The following is a 19998-nucleotide window of genomic DNA, read 5'->3' on the forward strand; positions in this document are numbered from 1 at the left end:
TTGTGTAGAACAGCCTTTGTAGTTTTGCTCGTAAGACAGCTCAACTGGCCAGCTCACCTGGCCACAAACCCTTGTCTCAACACACAAAAATACTTTTTTTTGGTCTGGATTCATGTCAACACTGTACAATGATCTCTCAGAAAGAATCTCTGAAAAATTGTTCATGAACTTTTCAAACGGAGCATAGCGTTTATCACGAATTTTGGATCCAGGTAATTCGAGATTTTGGGTTTAATTTTTCTTCTAATGGAAACTGCACAAATCTGCAAAATCTTCCAAGGCCTCGGCCTGTCCCATCTCACTTAGTGATTTCTTTGTGGTCCCTAATTCTCTACCTGCAAAGACAGGCACACCAAGCCCAGACACATTTCCATTACTGCACCTTTCATATTTGTTTAGTTGGAGAGCTGCACATAAGCAAGGGGCAGACAGAATTTGCCTCTGCCTGTGAAGTGTGCTGTGTGTGTGTAACACGTACATATATGAGAGTGTGCGTGAGCTGTCCTACAGAACAGCTGACACACAGCTCTTTCACCTGTCTCAGAGCCCTCAGATGACACAAATGTTCCTGTCAGCAGTCCCCACTCCCTCAGAGAAACATTAGACTCCTCTTTTTTTCCTGCATTAGTGGGACACAGTCAGTCTGACATCAGATGGAGTCGGTAAAAATACCCCAGACTGTGTGTTAGACAGGAGGGTGACTCAGCCAAAGACCTCACCTTTCTGGTTAAAGGTCTTTCTAACCAGCTGTTGGAAAGCCCAACAGCAGTGGCTGTGAGACAGAAATCCACTTCAGAAACATTAATAGAGAGCCTATCTGGGGCTGCAGATGTTGCAGCCTCGATCAGAGCAGAAACCCTGCTTTATGGAGACTTTTGGGGAAGGCTTGAAGGAGCAGGTCCTGTGTCTGCAGAAGCAGTGTGGTGGTTAGGAGGCAAGACTGAGTTAGGACATGTGAATCCACAACCTGCTGTATTGCAAAGCACTGGTTTGACACTGGTATTTCTGCTCCTTAGTATGTAAAACTGAAGGAATTGTGCTTTCCATGCCCAGGTCCCAAAAGCCATATGTGATGGTAGATAATTGTGTATTTTAAGGTCAATACCTTAGAAGATTTATGTGGCTTTCCTCTACTTGGAAGGGTCCCTGCCCATGGCAGGGGGTTGGAATGAGATGATATTTAAGGTACCTTTCCACCCAAACCAATCTATGATTCTATGATAAAGGCAGGGTAACCTAAAGCAGGTTACACAGGAGCACATCCAGGTGAGTTTTGAGTGTCTCCAGAGAGGGAGACTCCACAACTGCCCTTGGCAGCCTGTTCAGTGCTCTGCCACCCTAAACATGAAGAAGTTTTTTCTCATGTTAAACAAAGATGAGCTACGTGCCCATGGAAAGAGACAAAACCACTGCTCCCTTTTCTCTTCTCATAGTTTCTTTTTGCTCTTACCCTGGGAGAAGGGACTGATCCCCACCTGGCTACAACCTTTTCAGGTAGTTGTGGAGAACAATAACATTCTCCCTGAGCCTCCTTTTTCTCCAGGCTAAACACCCCCAGCTCCCTCAGCTGCTCCAGCCCCTCTTCCCCAGCCTGTAGCGCTGCAGGGCGTTGTTGTGACCCAAGTGCAGGACACAGCACTTGACCTTTTTTGAACCTCATTCCATCGGCCTCAGCCCATCGATCCAGCCTGTCCAGATCCCTCTGCAGAGACTTCCTGCTGCCCAGCAGACCAACACTGCCACCCAGCTTGGTGTCAACTGACTGAGGGTGCCCTTGGTCCCCTTGTCCAGGTCATCAGTAAAGATCCTAAACAGGACTGGCCCCAGTACCGAGCCCTGGGGAACAGCAGTGGTGACTGACTGCCAGCAGGAGAGTTCTGTGCACTGTGGTTACACAGGAGCAGGGTATCAGTAGTGCATTCCAGAAATAGGGCATTTTATCTGCAGTTTCTGCCAATTACTGTTGATAAGGAGAAGTTTTCACTCACCACTCACTGTATCAGTTCGCAGTTTAAATAACCAACTTGTCCTATAAATAACAGAACCTGTGCTGCACCTCTGTTCTCCTGATGCTCAATTACCTCTTACATCAGCAACCTGGCATGCAAAGCCAACTCAGAGTAGATTTTTTTTGAGTTTTTTTTGCTGGTTAGAGGTGTTTCCCTCTCTTTTTTCCTTCTGTCCTACTCCCACTGCAAATCCACGAATTATGTTAGCAGCATCAAAAAAAAAAAAAAATCCAACGAGAAAGGAAACATCTTGTCCTTGCCTTTTGCAAGTGTTTTATTCCCAGTGTTGCCAAGAGAAACCTTAAAATAGGAGATTAATGATTCCCAAAACAAAAACCTAAAGTTTTATATGATTCAGAGAAGGCTTATGTTAATTGTCCTTGGCTGCTGCCAGCTAGAATTGTGCCTGCTCGTTGATCTCTTTGCGACCACACTAATTAAGAGAATTAGCTGAGGGCTTGAGTTAAAGGTTATGGTTATAATGAAGAACACAGAGTTATGTTCTTACCCAGTGTGTTTTCTTTGACAAGACAGCATAGTTCCATTTCTGAGGGGTAACAGCCCCTGCTATTATGGAATTTTGAGATGAAGCACTCGGGAAGGAAAAGCAGACCAACCCTTTTTGATCAGAGCTCTGAAACTCCTCGGGGCTGTGGAGATGCTTATGGTTAGAATTAAGGTATAGCTGGAACAATAATGTCTCAGCATAAAAATGCATGTTAACTAAATCAACCAACAAAAGCTAAAACCTCGTCATCATATGGGACCTGTCACAGAGGATGCCGAGAGCTGACCCCGCTCGGGTCGCCACCTGGCAGTGGTGGCTTTGCACTGTGGCAGTCCCTTTCTTCAGGTACTCCTTTATGCTGGAGAGGGTTTCTTTGGATTTTATATTATTATTGTTATTACTATAATTATCATTATATTATCAGAGGGCCTTCAGGTTGCACCTGACACCCAGAAGCACGGGAAATATCCAAAGCTGGTGTGGATGAGGCTTTGAGCAACCTGGTCTAGTGGAAGGTGTCCCTGCCCATGGCAGGGAAGTGGAACTAGATCTTTAAGGTCCCTTCCAACCCACACCATACTGTGATTCTATGATTCTGTGATCTCTCTTGGTGATAAGGATATTTTCCAAAATCTGCAAGTGCAGCTCTCAAGGATATTTTCCAAAATCTGCAAGTGCAGCTCTCAAAGTCACTGCCTAATTTTGCAACTGATCAGTAACTGTGGCAGAAACAGGATTTATTTTGACTAGATGTGTTATTTTGACTGGATTAGGTGAGGAATGTTGCTATACATGGGATTTTCCTGAGGAAGGGGCAATGCTAGACCAAAGGCAACCTTACAGGTGGAAAAACTAAGCACTGCTGTAGCAGTGGTAACCCTTTTTGCTTTGGGACTGGCATCCCCATGCCTAGGAATGTGTGTGAGCATCAGGAAGAAATCCTGAGTGTGATCCAGATTAAAAGTGCTTCTTATACTATTTCTGAGTGATTATTTTTAACTCGGGCCAATTTGCTAATCTGCCTTATTGGGAACCTCCAAGATGTCTGTTTTGGGAGATGTGGGATCAAGAGGCCAGGAGCTGGAAGCTCCTCAAGCCTGCTTTGCTGCTGAACAAACGGTGTGGAAAAGCACACCCTCACTTACAGTAGTGATGCGAAGACAAGAGGGGGCTCCTCGGGATGAGGTTACAGGAATTTAGATGGCTCCCATTTCCTGAGACTTGGAAATGCAGCCAGATCTGGTGTGGAACTTGGTGTTGCTGGTTCCAGTCCTATTGTGTGACTGTTTAGGAGCAGCTGTGATATCTGAAAGAAAGTGGTTTGGAAAGATGGGGGGACAGAGAGAGGCCTGTTGTCTTCTCTGCACAGAGAAGGCTACTGAAACTCAGGTCTGTTGGTGTGAAACCCCCCAGTCCTCCTGTGAGCACCAGGAGCAGTTCAGGTTCTGGTTTCACGTCTCTTGGACGTGATTCCAAAACCACCAAAACAAGTGAAAAGGCTCTACTGACAACAGGAGGCTTTGGCCAAAAGCTGGCAGCAGGACCACGCTGCACTCTGCATTAAATAACTGCTCAGCTTGTTTCATTTCCATTGTTGTTATTTTTATAATGTGAATGGTGCTGATTTAGATGGATTTGTGACTCTCTGAATCTCTTGACACAGAGTACTGTGTGAAGAGCTTGACACTCAGTAACACCCTCATGCAGACACAGCAGTAGGTTTATTTTTGCCTGCTGAAGATTGTCTTATGAGGCCAAGAAATAAAATCTGCAAGAGCTGCCTTTGAGACAAGGAGAATTGCTCCTTTTCCTCTACCTTTTCATGCCTTTTTTTTTTCACCTTTACCTTGTGCTGTCTTGGGTGCCTTTCAGTGGTGGCCTTGAGCAGTCCTGCTGTGAGATGGTCCTTCCATAGGAGTGGATCTGCTCAGCACACAGTGGGCTCCAGGTGTGTTCACACCCATCCCACAGAGAGACCCTTGTCCTCCTCATCACACCTGGGTGACACAAAGGGGCAGAGGCTGCTTTTGCTGTGATTTGGGGGTGGCTGCTGACCGCCCCCATGAGTCATCACCACTGCTCCTGGGAAGTGCACGCCTTGCTTTGACACAACCAAGGAAACACCAAGTGATCCCCTCCCTCCACACAGCAGGCCCACCACCTCTTCATCTGATCTTTGCTTTGCTCTTAGGTCAGCATTTCTTGACTTAATGTCCTGGCACCCTGATGATAGAATGTGATATTTTATCTTCAGTGCCTGTTCCAACCTGTGCTTTTTCCACAGGGCAGAACTGCCCCTTTCCTTTGGGGACTGTAAATGTTGTGTGGCTACTCATTGTTACGGAGAACTGGAGACTCCAGAACAATATTTCCAAGTATTTTTCAAGGCAATTCTGTTGTTCTGGCGAATGTCCAGTAACAATCACAGACAAGACATGTCCTTATTAACAGCGAGGGGCTTTTGCACTTCATGATCTTACAGTATTGCTTTAATTTGTGCTGCATCGTGGGACCATCCGTGTCCAGAGCTGATGCTGCCTGGGCCAGAGGATCACAAACAATGGAGCCACCCTCTGTATTGCCCAGACTGAGTGTCCTTTCTGCTTAAGCTCTCCCCAGGCTGAAATCATTCTCATCTGGAATGATTTCAAAGCAGAAATGGGCAGTGTGCTTTCTGACACTCTCCATTCCTCTGTGCAGGAGAGAGTCAAGGCTGATTCAGTTTTCCACTGAAAGACCAAAGGCTTTTCAGGACAGAACAAAGGTGGGGGAACATCAGCAGTTGGGATGTGTGGTTAGTTCAGTCACCACAAACCAGGAAGGTGTGTGAGAACAACCCCTATGTATGTGTTGTCTGAGCTCTCAGGGAATAAACTGTCATAAAACTGTGATCAGCTCCCTGCTGTTTAAAATCAGAGGCTGAACCCACAGCAGATCTCGTGAGGTTGGTTGAGGAAGCCCAGAGTTTCACAGTAGCATCCAGCCAAAGTGAGGCAGCAGTGTCACTGAAAGGGTGTGACCCCTTTGCTTTTGGCCCCTACTGGCCTTTCCTGTGGACATGCTGGCCCCAGTGGGGGAGCTGGTTCGAGTTAAATGCTGTTCCTTGCTTCCAGGTTGCTCTTGACTTGGGTCAGATCCTCAAGGCAGGAGAGAGCAGCAGCTCAGACATCAGTAAAAGGGAAAGGAGGGTGGAGACCAGACTGTGAGGTACAGTGGGATGTCTCTCCTCAACAGCAGCTCTGGTTTGTGCTGGTTTAAAATGACTCTTAAATTATGGAAAAACTTCCAGTGTCTACAGCACAGTATAATCATAACAAAAAAATCACACAGGGCTCAAACCTTTTTCTTCTTCAAAAGCTTTTTTTTATGTGGAGTCACTGATGCCACTGTGAGCATTAAATTGAAAGGCTCCAACTGGAAGTTATTTCTAGGCTGTTTCCTGGAACATAAGCTGTCCACAAGGTGAAGCTGTAAAGTTCACACTTTCACGAACACAGCTGTGAATCACCTGCATTTGCACTGAAGGGTGCAGTGCAGTTCCCTTGGTTGTTTTCCCTCTTATGGCAATTCCACCAAGATATTAATTGCTGCAGGACCCTCCTGATTTAGGAAGGTTGGGGTCTGCGGATGGTTTTCCTTAGAAGCTGTGTGAATGGCTGCAGCAGCCAGACTTGTACAAGAAGTCTAAATCTACTGAAAAAAAAAATCCAGGCACGTAGCAAACCAAGCCCACCCCATGTTTATTATCATACAGCCTTTTGCACTGTGTTACCCATTCCTTACCCACACTCCAGGTCCCTCCAGTCTGGAGTTGTTTCTGCTTAGTGGTCTGAGAGCACAGCCAGGGAACTGAACCTCATCCCCTCCTTAACACCCAGGAGGGACACAGCCTGGGCTGAGACACATTCCTGAGTGGGCTCCATGCTGGTCAGTGGAGACAGTGCACGCGAGGGCCTTCGAGTCCCCCTTCCAAACGATGCCAAGTGTTTTCTGGGAGTCAGTGGCTCAGCCCGATGAGTTCCTAACGCTCAGCTCCTCTTTCATTCAGTGTGCACGTGTTGCTCGGTGTGCCGACTCCTCAGAGGTGAGTGCTGGATTTCCTGTGCCCTGGTATCCATGCATCCCTTTTTGGGCATGGCTGTGTTCCCCAGCCTGGCTTGCTCCTGCCGCTCTTGCTCACTGGGTTTCCTAACACCAGGGAAACAAACACCAGGGTTTGGGAGCTGTGTGTGTGCTGATGGCAGGTACTGCAGTGCTTCTCACCCTACTGACCTCTGTTACCCAAGGCTGGGGAATGTTTCTCTGGAGAAGAACTTCATTCCTTTCTCTTCTAGAGGACGTGCCATGTCCTTGCTGTGCAGTGTAACTCCTCTGCCACGTGTCTCCCAGTGCTAGTGTAAAGCCACTGGGAACACAGCAAGAGCAAACCCTCCTCAGTCCCAGCCCTGTTTTGCTCTGTTCCCTAGGGATCGGCTCGTGTTTCTCTTGGTGGAGAGGACGTTTGTGTTTGGGATAAGCAGAGTATGTAGCAAAGCCCAGTAGCAGACTCTGGTATGGCAAGATAGGGTTGAACAGACTCTCCTTGTTCCGATCTGCACTAGAGCTGTTTTTCAAAAATGTCCCCACTGTCCCCAGCGTTTATTGTGTTTACAAACGTAGGAATGCAGTGAATGGTTTAGCTGCTGGTGGTCCTTTCAGTGCTGTGCCAGTTAGTTTGGTTGCTAAGAGCCAGGACGTGCCACTTCTGCATTTTGTCCCAGTGGCAGATGAAAGGAGTGGGAGACCTCCAATTTGGGCATGCCAGAGGATGGTGCTGCCAAGCAGCTTGCCTGGGAGAAAAAAGAAAGCCAGACTGGCAGTGTCTCATGTTGGTGGAGGCAAAAAGACCTTTGTAAATCCTTTTCTTCTCATCTCATGTGCTTTTTGTTAATTTTGCACACCAATCAACCTGGGGCCGGCGGCAGAGGGACTAGAGGATCACAGTGCTGCCACCGTGCTGCAGCCATCTGTGCCTTCCCACTGCCTGGCACCTGGTGCCACAGCCCTGTGCGGCACCAGTGCTTGATCCCAGTGATCCCAATCTCCTTGCACCCTGCACAGGTGGCAAACCAACCCTCATGTTTGATTTGTCACCCTCCCTGTTGTCCTTTTCTGGGTGAGTGTGCCACTGTGCAGGACAGTGAGGCCTGTTTAAGACGGTGTCTATTTAAGGAATTATGAAATACACTTGTATTCACAGGGCATTTTATTAGCACCTTCTAATTTTAGCCTAAACCAATTTTATGGATTTGACTTAAAATTGTTATTTATAAAAAGAATCACTAAATCCTTATGGGCTTAATAGTCATGAGTTAATTTTAGGAAAGTCATTTAATGATGCTCAAGCAGCAATCAGTCCAATATGTTTACAAATTGGACCCAAAGCCATGCTGATCTGGTTGAAATTGCGTGCCCTGTCTTTCAGACTGGGCTTGCCCTGCTATTCCCACCCCCTTCTCCAGCATAATCCAGTCCCTTAGACCATGTCAATAGGGATGTGCTGAGGCTCTATCTCATAGAGGGCTCATTCTGTCTCCACAGGCTGCCCTTTCTCTGTCTCCAAGGCAATAGATGCATTAATGCACTCTCAGACAGTGGCCTGCCGTTTAAGCGCTCCTTTGTAAGGGCAGCTTTGGTAGCCTGGAGAGCTGACTACGTCATGTGAACGTTTTTCAATGCCACGAAAAGCTGGGGGAAGAAAGAATCTGAATTTGTTTAGCTGGGGCTGAGCTGCCCTGAGCTATTGGCACTCATCTTTTCTTGGGGCAAACTTCTGTGTAGCCAGCCTCAGAGTCCAATCATCAACAGTTCTCATTTCCAAAGAGTTTGTAATCAAAATGGGCAGATGGTCAAGCCTTACCTCAAGGAGGAGTATTAAAGGCTGGTTTAGTGCCTTTTTGGCAGGAGCAGTTGCCTTAATGCTCTGGCAGGTGGAACTCAATTGTTTCTGAGTCACAGAACCCCCCAGAGCTTTTAGCAGAGCACAGGCTGGTGGAGCAAAAGTCTGAGCATTCTACTCCCTAGATGACATCCTGAGGGAAGGTTTCCTGAGGATGTGGCCTGCAGGTGCCATGGAATGTGCATTTCTGTGGAGCCTGGCTGAGCACAGCCTGAGCTCCCCTGAGCTGGAGTGGGTCTGTCCCTGTAAGCAGTGGTGGCTCCTCTGTCCTGGAGCTGTTTCCCTCACAGGAGAGCCCTTTCCAGCCCAGTTGGATCACTCCCACCGGCCTCACAGTCTGCAGTGTTGATGCAATTCAGGACATTCCTCCTCCTTTGCTCTGGGCAGCTTCACCAAATACGAGTGTGTTCCACCAGATGTACTCGAGCTCATCTTCCTGGCAGCTCCTGTGCCAGCTCCTGTTGCTCCAGTTCAGTGGCAGGACTTTGCTGGTGAAACTCCTTCCAGGTCTTTACACGAGTTTCTGATTTATCTCCTCTGTGTTCTGTGGAAAGTCAGGCTGCAGTGTTCAAACAGTACAATTACATAAGAGCTCTTTTTCCCCTTCAGAGAGGACAGAGTGAAAATCTCCAGGGATATCTGTTTATCTTTTGGCAGTGCCTGGCAAATGCTTAACACTGGTCAATATTAAACAATCTTGCTTGGGACTGGCATTTAAGAAGTAACAAATATGTGTGGTGGTTGGTGTTCTCTCAACTAATGCCTCTTAGGGGCTGTTGTGAAGACCTGGGGCACGGTGAGAGGGAGGAACAATTTTAATCCTTGCAGACAATAAATATATCTAGCAGGAATTGAAGAATCAGCTGTGTATCAAGAGAACTTTTGGGGCTGCAAGTCTTTGAGGAGGCACTTAATACTAAAATGCTGGTCAGGAGCCTTAGGCAGGGTCAGAGATGTGCAAGGACATTTGTGATGAGCAGGACTGGTTTTGGGTGTGCACTGCAGAGTTGTGAGATCTCACACAACCAGCAGCACAGCTCAGTGAGCACCTTGATGGACACTGGTGTTTTAAACAAATCACCTTATGGGTCTGTGAGCTGTGTCCAACCCCTTTGTGGTTGGCTGCAGACTGCACATGAGTTATTACAGTGGAAAGCGCTCTAAAAACACTAATTGGCTTTGTGTCAAGGGGGCTGATCATACATCTCTAAACTAATTCAATTAAATGGTGTGGGTGGTTTAATTTTTGTTCTTAGCCAGTTTTGCTTGCAGCTCTCATTAGGGGGATATTTTTTTTCCTAACCTTTCTCTTCTTGAACTTTAAGAACAAACAACAACTTTGTGTTGCTGTAGGCATTTTCTCCTTAAAACTTCCCTTTACTAAATACTGAATCAAATTTTTACAGGGCTGATTTGCATCACTTTGCACTGATACTTCTGAATGGCAATTTGGGAGTTTCTCTGGTATTTAAAAAGAGTTTAAGATTTATTTTAGTTATTTCAGGGAAGAAAAAAAATTTCATAGAAAATCAGTAGGTTCTTTAGGTATATTTGTATTTTACCAACAGAAAGTTAAAATATTGTTGTTTAATAAGCACCAGCTGAGCCACAGATATGATAAAAGCAAAGATGAATGTTTCTGTGTTCTGAAACAATGTTCCTTCCCCCTCTGCACCCAAATGTTTTCCTCTAACAGTTTATTCTTTCCTTTTCTCTATGTAAATATTATGGGACTCTGATGTAAGTGTTACAGATTGCATGAATTTTCTTCTGAGGTGTTTGGAGTAGACTAGCATTTAACAACTTACTCGTTTGTGGGATGTGTTTGCATTAACGGATGACTTTGTTGACGTGATTAGACTTGTTTGCTTTGGTTGCATTTGACTCCAGCTTTGGAAAGGATGTCTGCCTCTGTTTTGTGGCTCCTGGGCAGTGTGTGCTGGTGGAGTTGGCTGCTCCTAACTTCTTGGTTTGGCAATGAAAGCTGCTGGGGAAGTGCAGGACTTGGGTCAATGTCTCTCGGAAATGATGGTGAATTTATCTTTGTTGCAGGGGAAAGAAGCTGATGGCCATCGTATTACAAATTACTTACAAATGTTACAAATTCCTTGGTGTGCAAACCTCTTTATGTGAATTATCCCCTGGGAAGGCCTAACTTTGGAGTGACCTCACCTTCCATTACAATAATACAATACCTTGCTCCAGTCTTGTGTAGTCTATGACTGTGGTTTTCCCCATTGCTCCCGAGGAATTGCAGTGATGGGAGGAAGAAGTAAAATAAGGGGAGGTCCAATTTCTCTCAAAGTTGCCTGATTCCTGCTGTAACTGTATTTAAGTGTCCAGATTTTTCAGAGGGTCTAGATCCAATTCCTTTGCTCACCTGTAGTTAACAGTGGGTCAGGTCCTGACCTCTGCTGTACCCTTGAAAATCCATAGGAGTTACTCTGGATTTTCACAGCAGCGCAGACCAGAGTCTGAATCAAAGTGGTTGCTGAATCCCACGACTGAATCCCAGTAGTTACTGTAGGAAGAATTTTGGAAGGGAGATTTCTTAGCCCTTGTTTAATCACAAGATTAAAGATGATGATGATAATCTGGCCCTACGTTCCCCTGTCTGTGCTTGGTTTGTCCCTGTGGTACATTTAACAGCTTAGATCCCAACTCCCTTAGTGGAGAGAGGAGTGTAATCTGGTCTGGGTGCTGAAAAGGTGTTTGCCAGAGGCAGCAGCAGCATCAGTCCTGGTACACCAGCCCATTTCCCGTTTCTGCAGCAGTCCAGCCCCTCCACACAAAGGGGTGGAGCCACAAATGTAACAGGTGGAGACACCTGAAACACAGCCTGCCCTGAGATGGGGAGAGAGAGTCTCCCAGAGAGATCCAGGCAAAGGTCTGCTGTGTGATCCGTGTTTTTACACAGCCACCTCCTGGCTGTGACTCAGTCCCTGAGGCTGTTGGCTGCTTCCCTGGAGCAGCACACGCTGCTGGCTCTGCTTCTTTGGGGACGTCTGAGAGTGACCCGAGGCCCCACAGTCTCAGATCCTAAAGGTGGCCCTTAGAAACACTCAGGAGGTCACCCAAGAAGCGTGTGCCACTTCCTCAAGAAGTGTGTGCCAGCCCTGACAATACGTTTTGCTCCTCAGTCTTTACTTGCTCCGGTAACAAACCTCAGTGTCCCAGAACCCATCCATTCACTTTAAGCCTCCATCTCCTTTTCTCACCCATGCCTCACATGTGTGTTTATTATTCTGGTTAATCTCCTGCTTTACATTTTCTCCTGGGTCTTAAGGAACCTGTGTATTCCAAGTCTGCTCTCGTTAATGGTCAGAAATGTAGTGGAAAGGCCTGGGGTAGCCCCACCTCTTCCCTTTTCCAGTTCAGTGAGGCTGAAGCAAAACTGGTTTCCACTGGGTTGGTTTTCAGTGCCTCATTCACAGTGAGATGGAGCAGGGAAGAGGATGTCAGCCCATCTTCCAGTGGACTTTACAGACCTCTCAGGTGCAGGGATCAAAGCAATATGTGCCAGCTTGGAGGCTGAGCTCTCCTCTTGATCTTCATGGAAGCAGCTCCAGGACATGGATGTGACACTCTGGCTGATGGGGAGAATGGAAGAGCCTGCAGGAGGCTGTGCCTACAGTGAGACACGGATGGCAGAGCTGCCTGGATATCTTTTCTGCCCAGCACCCAGTTCAAGAGAGAGAACAATAAGGAAGGAAGCAATGGACACTGGAAAAACATGGGAGCGTTTTCAGGGCTGACAGCTGCTTCTGTCTCCTTTTGCAGCACAGTGGCTGCAGGAGAAGGGGAGCAGGGCACATTTCGCTGATGCCATCTGCTCTCAGCCTCAGCTGCCAGTGTCTCCTCACTCTAGTCGCTGAACACTCTGACTGGTTCTCCAACACATCTCCATCCTGTGCCATTCAAAGTCCTTTCTCCCTGAGAAAGACCTTGGCCCCCTGGCAGTGGCATGTGGTTGGAGGTGTGGTGGTGTGCCACTGTGCAAACCTCAGTGAGGCCACTGAAAGAAATCCTGAACCACTTCTGCTAAACTTGGCTCCTTTTGTTGGCTCAGAGAGGCATCAATGAGCAGCTTCCACATCCAAGATGGCCTAAGCCAGGCTGCTCCCGAGTAGCTCACTTCCAAGTGGAGGGATAAAATAGTAAAATAAAACATTCCTGTACTGTCTTGCCCTGTGGTCTAGAGAACATTTAAGTCTCCCCACAGTGTAGTCTTCACACGGCAGTCACACATAGAAAGAAAAACAATTCAGCATTATTCCTGACCTCTCTGCAACGTGACTATCGACATCTTCAGTACAACTGGGAAAAAAATCAACTTCCAGCTCTTCCTGGGTCTGGGAGACACCTCTTTTGGTGTCTCCCAGCCTGCCCATGCAAATGGTGATAAAGGGGTGGAAACACAGGGTCAGTGGGCAGAGGATGGTGTGCACAGACCCCTGTCTCGAGCAGCAGCTGCATCCTGTGGGCTGAGAACGATTAGCTGCTGACTTTAGTTTGGCACTGGAGGGAGCCCCAGTGACCTACTTGTGACTCGTGGTGTTGCTGTAGCCAAATCACTTTCCCTCTGTGTCTCTGTTACCCAACTGGAAGAGCTGTTGGGGAATTCAGTTCTTTTGGGCTTTAAGAATCCAAGTGGATTAATAAGTATTCCATGTTTAAGAACCCTCTTTGGTTTCAGTTTTTGGGTTTTAGTGTATGGTCCAGCAGACTCTTGCAGTCAGGGTGAGACAAGAAACACAGAGCATTATTTCTGTGTATGTTCATGCCACAGTCAAAGTACAGACCCAGTAATTGTGATTAGTGCCATCTACACAGCAAACGCTTCCAGTCCTGACACGTTTTGGAATGAAAAAAGCCGCCTTGGAAAGCTCCAGCCCTGCTGGTAAGAAGCTGTGGAGATGCAGGAAGCTTGGTCATGTTGGGTTTCCTCTTCTTCTCTTGCTTTGGTTTGTTCATTAAAAAATACCGTCTCATTCCACTGTCGGGATTTAAGGCAGCAGATTAATTTTGTTGTGGAACGTGACCAGTCCCAAGTTACAAGGATAAGAACCACCAACCAGGTGTGTAGTCATGGGGCAATAATCCTCCTTCAGATCTATGAGTGGAGTTAATGCTCCATCACGTTTACATTTACTTCAGAGTGACAGAGGAGAGACTTTTCCCTGCTCTGATCTTGCAGCAACACACCCACTTGCTGAGGGTCCATTCCATGCCTGGTGAAGCTTCTGGTGAACCTCAGACTGGGTGCTTGCCCTGAGATCTCTCAGCTTCAAGTGTGTTAGTGCCGCTGTGCTTCATGTGTCTGCATCCCAGGCAGCTCTCTCTGTGCCGACCAGAGGTCCTCAACACTCTTTTGGAGTCTTCTAGAGGATACTCCTCCTGGAAGCAGTAAATGTGCAGAAGCTATGGATGGAGTCAGCAATTCAAGAAATCGGCTATTTTGTTTATCCCTGAGCCAAACAGAAAAACCTCTCTTTCTAGAGTCAACCTCCCAAACATCAGAGGCTGTGAATTTAGTCTGAATTCTATGTAAAATAATCAAAATAGAGCATATAGTGGCTTTGTGAACAGGAGTGTTTTGGTTTCTAACCCCAGAGCTGCTATTTACTAGAGTGTGTGTGTGAACCTGCCAGTTAATCCCTGGGAGATGCATGGCTTTGCGGGGAGGTGACATTTGGCAGCCTGTGAATCAGACCATCACTGATCTCTCCATCCTTTGTCTTCACATTTAGGCTGTTAAATGGCCATGTTAAATAGGTGAAATAGGTGTGGAAAATAGGTATGAGAAGCCTCCTGAGACAAACTGTGAAACAAAAGACTCAGTGTTCTCAGATGATGAAGAGAACGATTGTGCATCCATGAACAAAAGGCCCAAAAAGAAGGATCCACCCCTTGAGGTACTTCCATATTGTTGAGGCTTGTCCTTCTGTGACATTCCTTGAACCTTCAACTGAACAAATATGTCTCTCTGGTCTAAACCCACACAATACAAACAGTACGTTTTCTGTTTTTTCAAGGGTGGGTCTTGTTCTGGGTTTGCTCACTTTCCTCCATGTGTGGATTTCCTTAAAGGAATCTGAATTTGTGCCTGTGGAAAAATCAGTTATGCAGGGTTTGGTCAGCAGTTCCAATCCCTTCTGATTAATCTACCTCTGGGGGATAGAAACTACTTTGGTTTATGGTCAAACTAGAATAAAAAATGGAGATTTAGGTGGGGTCTGAATAAATCCTCACAGTGCTGCAGTTCCTTATCTATATGAATATTTATACCCTGCTGCACTGTGGGAATGCAGAAACACGGCACGGTCTTGGGTTTGAAAGTCTTATAAAATATAAATGACAGAGTCCTCACTTGAGAACGGTAAGATCCTTTCAGAGCCTTACAGGTAAATAGATTGATGCTGTTAAAGAAAACAAGGCTTTGTGTAAAAGGAGTAGAAGAGCCTGTCAGGCCTTGCAGTGTTACCTGGTGCTGTGACAGAGCTCCACGCTGAGCATTTGTGCTCCTTTACAACATCTGGGAACTGTTTCTTATTGTGAAGCTTGCAAGACACAATTCTGAGAGAAGGAGGCACCGCAGATCAGGGTTTTTCTTTTGTTTGCTAGTCTAACTATTCTATCTCAGTGTGGAGAACAGGGTTAATCCCAGTAAACCAATTCCATGGAGTTAGTTTGCCTCCTCCTGGGTATTCAGGGCTCCTCCTCGTTAAAGCTCTCTTTGTCAGCTGCCCTCAAGGCAGAATTCCAATAGTTGGTTTCTAGAATAATTTCAATGGACTGTGTCCAGCCTCTTTCCCAAGCAAGAGGCTGATTTTTAAGAGCTCTGCCTTGAGTGAATTACAGGTGTTTCACCTTGGGGACCCCTTCAGCTTTGTAATGCCCACGAGCTGTGCCCTCCGAGGTGCTGCAGATGGGTTGGGCAGTGCAGGATGTGCTGGTGAGGCACCAGAGCTGGCTCCCTGCCACCAGTTTGATACCTTGACCCGTGAGCTGCTGTACATTGCACCAGTTTGACCTGGCTCTTTCAGCTGTCGTGTTATTAGCAATCCTTCACCACACCTCTAACCGAGCGCCAGAGGGGAAGGTGTTGGTGTAACCTGAGTAAAGGATTACAGCCTGGGTTAGTCCTCAGCTGGTTGTTCATTAATGATCTTCAGGGCCAAGATCTGCTTCTCCACTGCTTCATGCCTGGAATGGGATCCTTGCCACAGGAGTCCCACAAAAGATGAGTGAGTTGTAAGGAAAGAGAATACGTTTTCCTATTATGCCACTGAAGTTTTGTCTTGCTTCTCCACAGGCACCGCCTAGGACCCTTAGACCTCGCTTCAGGAAGAAAAGTACCTCGTCCTCTGCCACTGAAACAATGTGAGTGCAATGAGCCAATAGCACCAAGATCCACAGAATGTCTCTCTTCTGCCTTAAAGAGCTACTCGTTAATAATGTAGGAAACAGCAGTGGGATGGATGTGCTTTGATGTCCAGCGTTGTAGACATGGCCTTTCTCTCTCCCCTCTCCGTGTCCCTCTGTGCCGCGCTGCTCCTGTTGGTCCGTGACGTGGGTAGGACAGTCTGGCACACACACACACCTGCAGGTGAGGGGTCCTGGTTTGGTTTGCAGAGTGTGCACCCACCCACCCACCCACGCTGTACCTTTACGATTTCATTTGTGTCTGCACAGCTCTTGCTCTGTGAATGCACAGTGGAAACAACAATAATCAGTTGCTCATGATGATACATTGACGGTGTATTTATTTATGGCTTTATCATTGATGAAGTGGATTTGCAGAACCCATGGATTTCTCTTTCCTCCCTTCCTCCTCAAGACTGTGAATGATGTAACAAATGTCAAAGTGCTTTGACTGTACAAAATATCCAGGATTCTTTAGCGTTTCTGTTTCTGCAAGTCAATCGTGTGCTCTGAGAAAATCATTGTGCTAAACCCACAAAGACAAAACCACTTACAGAGGATGAGGAAGAGATGTGCAAGAGAAAAGAAATGGTTTCAACGATGTAATGAAGGGGGAGTCTTAATTTTGATCAGCCTGAGCCAGGAGAGTATTTTGTGGAAAACGACGGCTGGTAGAAGAACTAGATCCCACCGCTTGTGGCCAATGTTCTGCTTCCACTTTTAAAGTGTGGGCAAGCCAGGCATGTGCCAGTTGCAGCCACGGATGTTAGAATTGCTCTAGTGATGCATTTCCAGGGGAAAACAAACCTTTCCTCCCCTGCTGCAGCAGTGCCATTCCCAGCACTCTGCTCTCCTGGTGAGGGGCTGCTGTTCCGCTTGAACGAGCAGAGGAGGGCGCTGGGTCTGAGCTGCTTCTTGAAGCCTGGAGTTTCTCCTGTAGCATGGGGTTTGGTTAGAACCACGAGAACCAAGTGGAGTGGTGTATTTGTATCCATATATAAATGAGACATAAAAGAAGAGGAAGACGTGGTAGGGTTTGTGTATTTGTGCTTCAAGTTGGTGTCTCTTGTAAGTGTTAAGCATGTGAGATTCACACATAATTTAATTAACGTGGCCCTTTGTGTTTGCTCTTGGACCTGTCACATAGACTAGAAAAACATTTAGCATTATGTTAGGATGTGCCATCACCAGTGGGTCAGCACACGGGCTCCGTGGTGAACACTGCTCATGTAGGTCAGGTGCTGCAGCCCAGGATGGAGCATGTCAGGCTCAGAGAGAACTCTGAAGTGGCCTTTGAAACCTTTCCTGTCCACTGGGTCCCTGAGGTCTCCCCCACAGCTTCCTACATGTGTGGGGAAGAAAGGAAGATATTAATTACGTGCACACACAAATGTGTGTCTGACCTGGCTAGGGAATGGAAGAAGCAAGCAGGTATTTCCTGTGTCTGCCACAGTATTTGGCCTCATTACCTGAGAATTTTATTTCCTTTACATGTGCTGATTCAGTCATATTTTGCAATGTACAAGAAGGAAAAATTCTTCAAAAAGTAAACCAACAAAGCTGTCTAAGTAGCAGTTACAGAAGAGTCAGTTACAGAAGAGTCAGTCCTTGGAAGATACTCAGCAAAAGCTTTGAGGAGCTAAGCTTGTGTATTTTGTTTTTAAGCAGCTTTAGAGTTTATTTGATTTCTTTTGGCAAACAATAAAAATAAATAGAAAAACTGCCTGCACTGTTAGCAGAAAATAAAATCCTGTTGCAAGCAAGCCATGTTTCCCTGCTATGCAATGGGCTGCTGTAAGATATAAAAAAAGAAGCTGACAAGTTTGCACTCAATTATGCCAAATAACCCCAGCAACATAGAGCTGCGTAACATCTGACAAGTTCTAATCTCAGACACGCTGTATTGACATCGATTCTCACTAAAACTATTAAATGTGCGTCTAATCTGCTGTTTTACTGTAAACTCGACTGTTTAGCATTTCTTGAATGCTGAGGTGAAATGTTGTCAAGGGAGTTGCCTTATATCTCTCAAAACATTCACTGTATAAATGAGAAAAATAAACCTTTTCATATCTCTGGCAAAAATGTATCAGTTTATCAGCGGAGCTGTATATTTGTGTACAGACAGACAGACGTGTCGATGCCTGACCACGTGCACTTGTGCTCCGGTGTTCTGTACAGACCAGAACGGCCACTCGCTTTGGATTCCTCACCCTCCTCACGCAGGTTGTTTACAGGTCTTTCCCCAAGTCTGTCATTTCACCCCTTGGCTACGAGGATAAACAACTCCGGAGTTGAAGTCTTTTGTTCCAGTTTTTCTCTGGAGCCTCTGCCAAGGAATGAGACGGATTCCAGCGAGTTGCCTTCCTGCGCTGCTGCTGACCCCTCCTGGCACACCGGGGTGTGCAGGACCTGGCAAGGAGAGAACGCAGGGATGGTTGGATCGATGCATGCATGGATGGATGGGGACAGCAGTTCTTAGCTCCCTCCCAGCTCCAGCTCTGAGGGTGTAGGCCAGCTGACCACTTCCAGATGCCTCCTCCGAAAATCAAGCAATCTTTCATCAGATGGTTTGAAATAGCAACAAGTCTGGGCTGGGTAAAGCCAACCCGGCTTTGGGGCCTTTCAGGCAGCTGGCCCCTACCATCAGTCCCATAGGGCAGGCAGGCACCTCCTGATGTCTCAGAGAAGGCCGGGAGAGTGGAATCCTTCTGAAGGGAAGAGGACAGCCCGTGGAAACTGCATTTACCCAGCTCAAGGCTCCAGTGAAATGTTTGTTATTTTGAGCATGTAAAATCAAGGCTGAGGGGAAGGAAAGTGCAGCTGAAGATGGTCCATGATAAACAGGCCTGTGGATTACCTCACCAATTCACCATAAACCCACTCGGTTATGAAGAGAATGAAGCTCAGAGCAGCCCAGTGCAGCCCTCCGTGCCTCCTCTCCTGCCATGGGGGCCAGTGTCAGCGCAGCTCCAGCGGTCACCAGCTGCCGAATCGGGATCACATCCAACACAAGACACACTTCTCGGGTGTCAGCCCGGAACAAATCCCACACTAACCTAAATTACAGAAGTGCAAACCCAGCACGGAAGGAATCAGGTAATTTATTCCTGCCAGGAGGGGGAAAAGCTGCTTGGAGAGAGACGATGCTCCTCCTGTAAACAACCTGCCGCCTCTGGCTGCTCCCTGACGCGTCCCCGTGTCGTGGTGAACCCTCGTGACCGAATGCTCGTTACCCACAGTCTCCTTTTTGCTGTTAGTTTCGGGTCCCCTTTTTGCATCCAGCACCGTATTTGAACTAGCAGAGAACACTACGTTGGGATTTGCGTTTAGACAAACTATTTAAGGCTCATAATTGTGCACTTGGTGTGATTTTTCTTTCCTGTGGTGGGTAGAAAAGGTCTGGTGATGCAATGGTACACACTCGATGCCTCACAAGGACAACAGTATTCCAAAGGTTGATGTTTTGCTGGTTTTGTTATACTGCTTGATATACATCTTGAATAAAGTCTTAATCTTTTCTTTATTAAAAGAAACAAAAAACATCTTTAGTCTGTTCAACGTATCTGGCAGGCCAGAATAATTCCTTTGATCGCTGTATTATTTTTATCTCAATTCTGGCTGACTGTATATAGATGTATTCACTAAGTGCTGCATGTCCTCCAGAACTTTCTGTATCATGAACTGGAAAAAGAACAAAATACAGCTACTGAACACTCTGAGTAATTAGTGAATTCATTGAAATGCTACACCCTTGTACAGCAAACCACCCCTTGCTACACAGGCAGCTCTGGGGCTGATAACCAGAGACTGACTGCTCGGTAATGGGTTAACTGTCAGTCAGTGTTTTGAAGCAAACACTTCTCATACACTTTCTGCAAGTGAATCTCTGATGTATCCTGCAGCAAACCCAGCCCAGTTTCTTTGCACACTCCAAAAGGACCCTCACTCTAATTAACCCTTGGGTTTGTTCCATTTATGTCTGACCAGGAATATGAATTGTGAGCTGTAGTTAGGCTTAAAGGAAGAATAAACAAGAAAATACTCAGACTTGCCTGCTTGAGGATATCGTGCAGGACCCAAAGAATATGTTCTACTACTCAAAAGCCTACACAGAA

The 19998-nt window shown here is 46.6% G+C and overlaps 1 protein-coding gene across 10 annotated transcripts in view; it reads left to right on the forward strand.

The window, feature by feature from the left end:
- Nucleotides 1-19602, forward strand: part of REEP1 (receptor accessory protein 1) — a 65446-nt gene extending 45844 nt beyond the window's left edge. For 3 of the 10 annotated variants that reach the window (XM_027885944.1, XM_027885943.1, XM_027885940.1), the window contains 3 exons: nucleotides 6566-6601; nucleotides 14231-14370; nucleotides 15771-19602. In XM_027885944.1, the coding sequence (XP_027741745.1) occupies nucleotides 6566-6601; nucleotides 14231-14370; nucleotides 15771-15842 (248 nt within the window). In that variant the 3' untranslated portion in view covers nucleotides 15843-19602. The other 7 variants (XM_027885942.1, XM_027885948.1, XM_027885949.1 and 4 more) reach the window with 7 other exon arrangements.
- Nucleotides 19603-19998: the final 396 nt, after the last annotated feature.

The sequence above is a fragment of the Empidonax traillii genome, unplaced genomic scaffold (assembly GCF_003031625.1).
Source record: "Empidonax traillii isolate 1590-97213 ecotype Southwest subspecies unplaced genomic scaffold, ASM303162v1 scaffold175:size1888319, whole genome shotgun sequence".
Taxonomy (NCBI): Eukaryota; Metazoa; Chordata; class Aves; order Passeriformes; family Tyrannidae; genus Empidonax; species Empidonax traillii.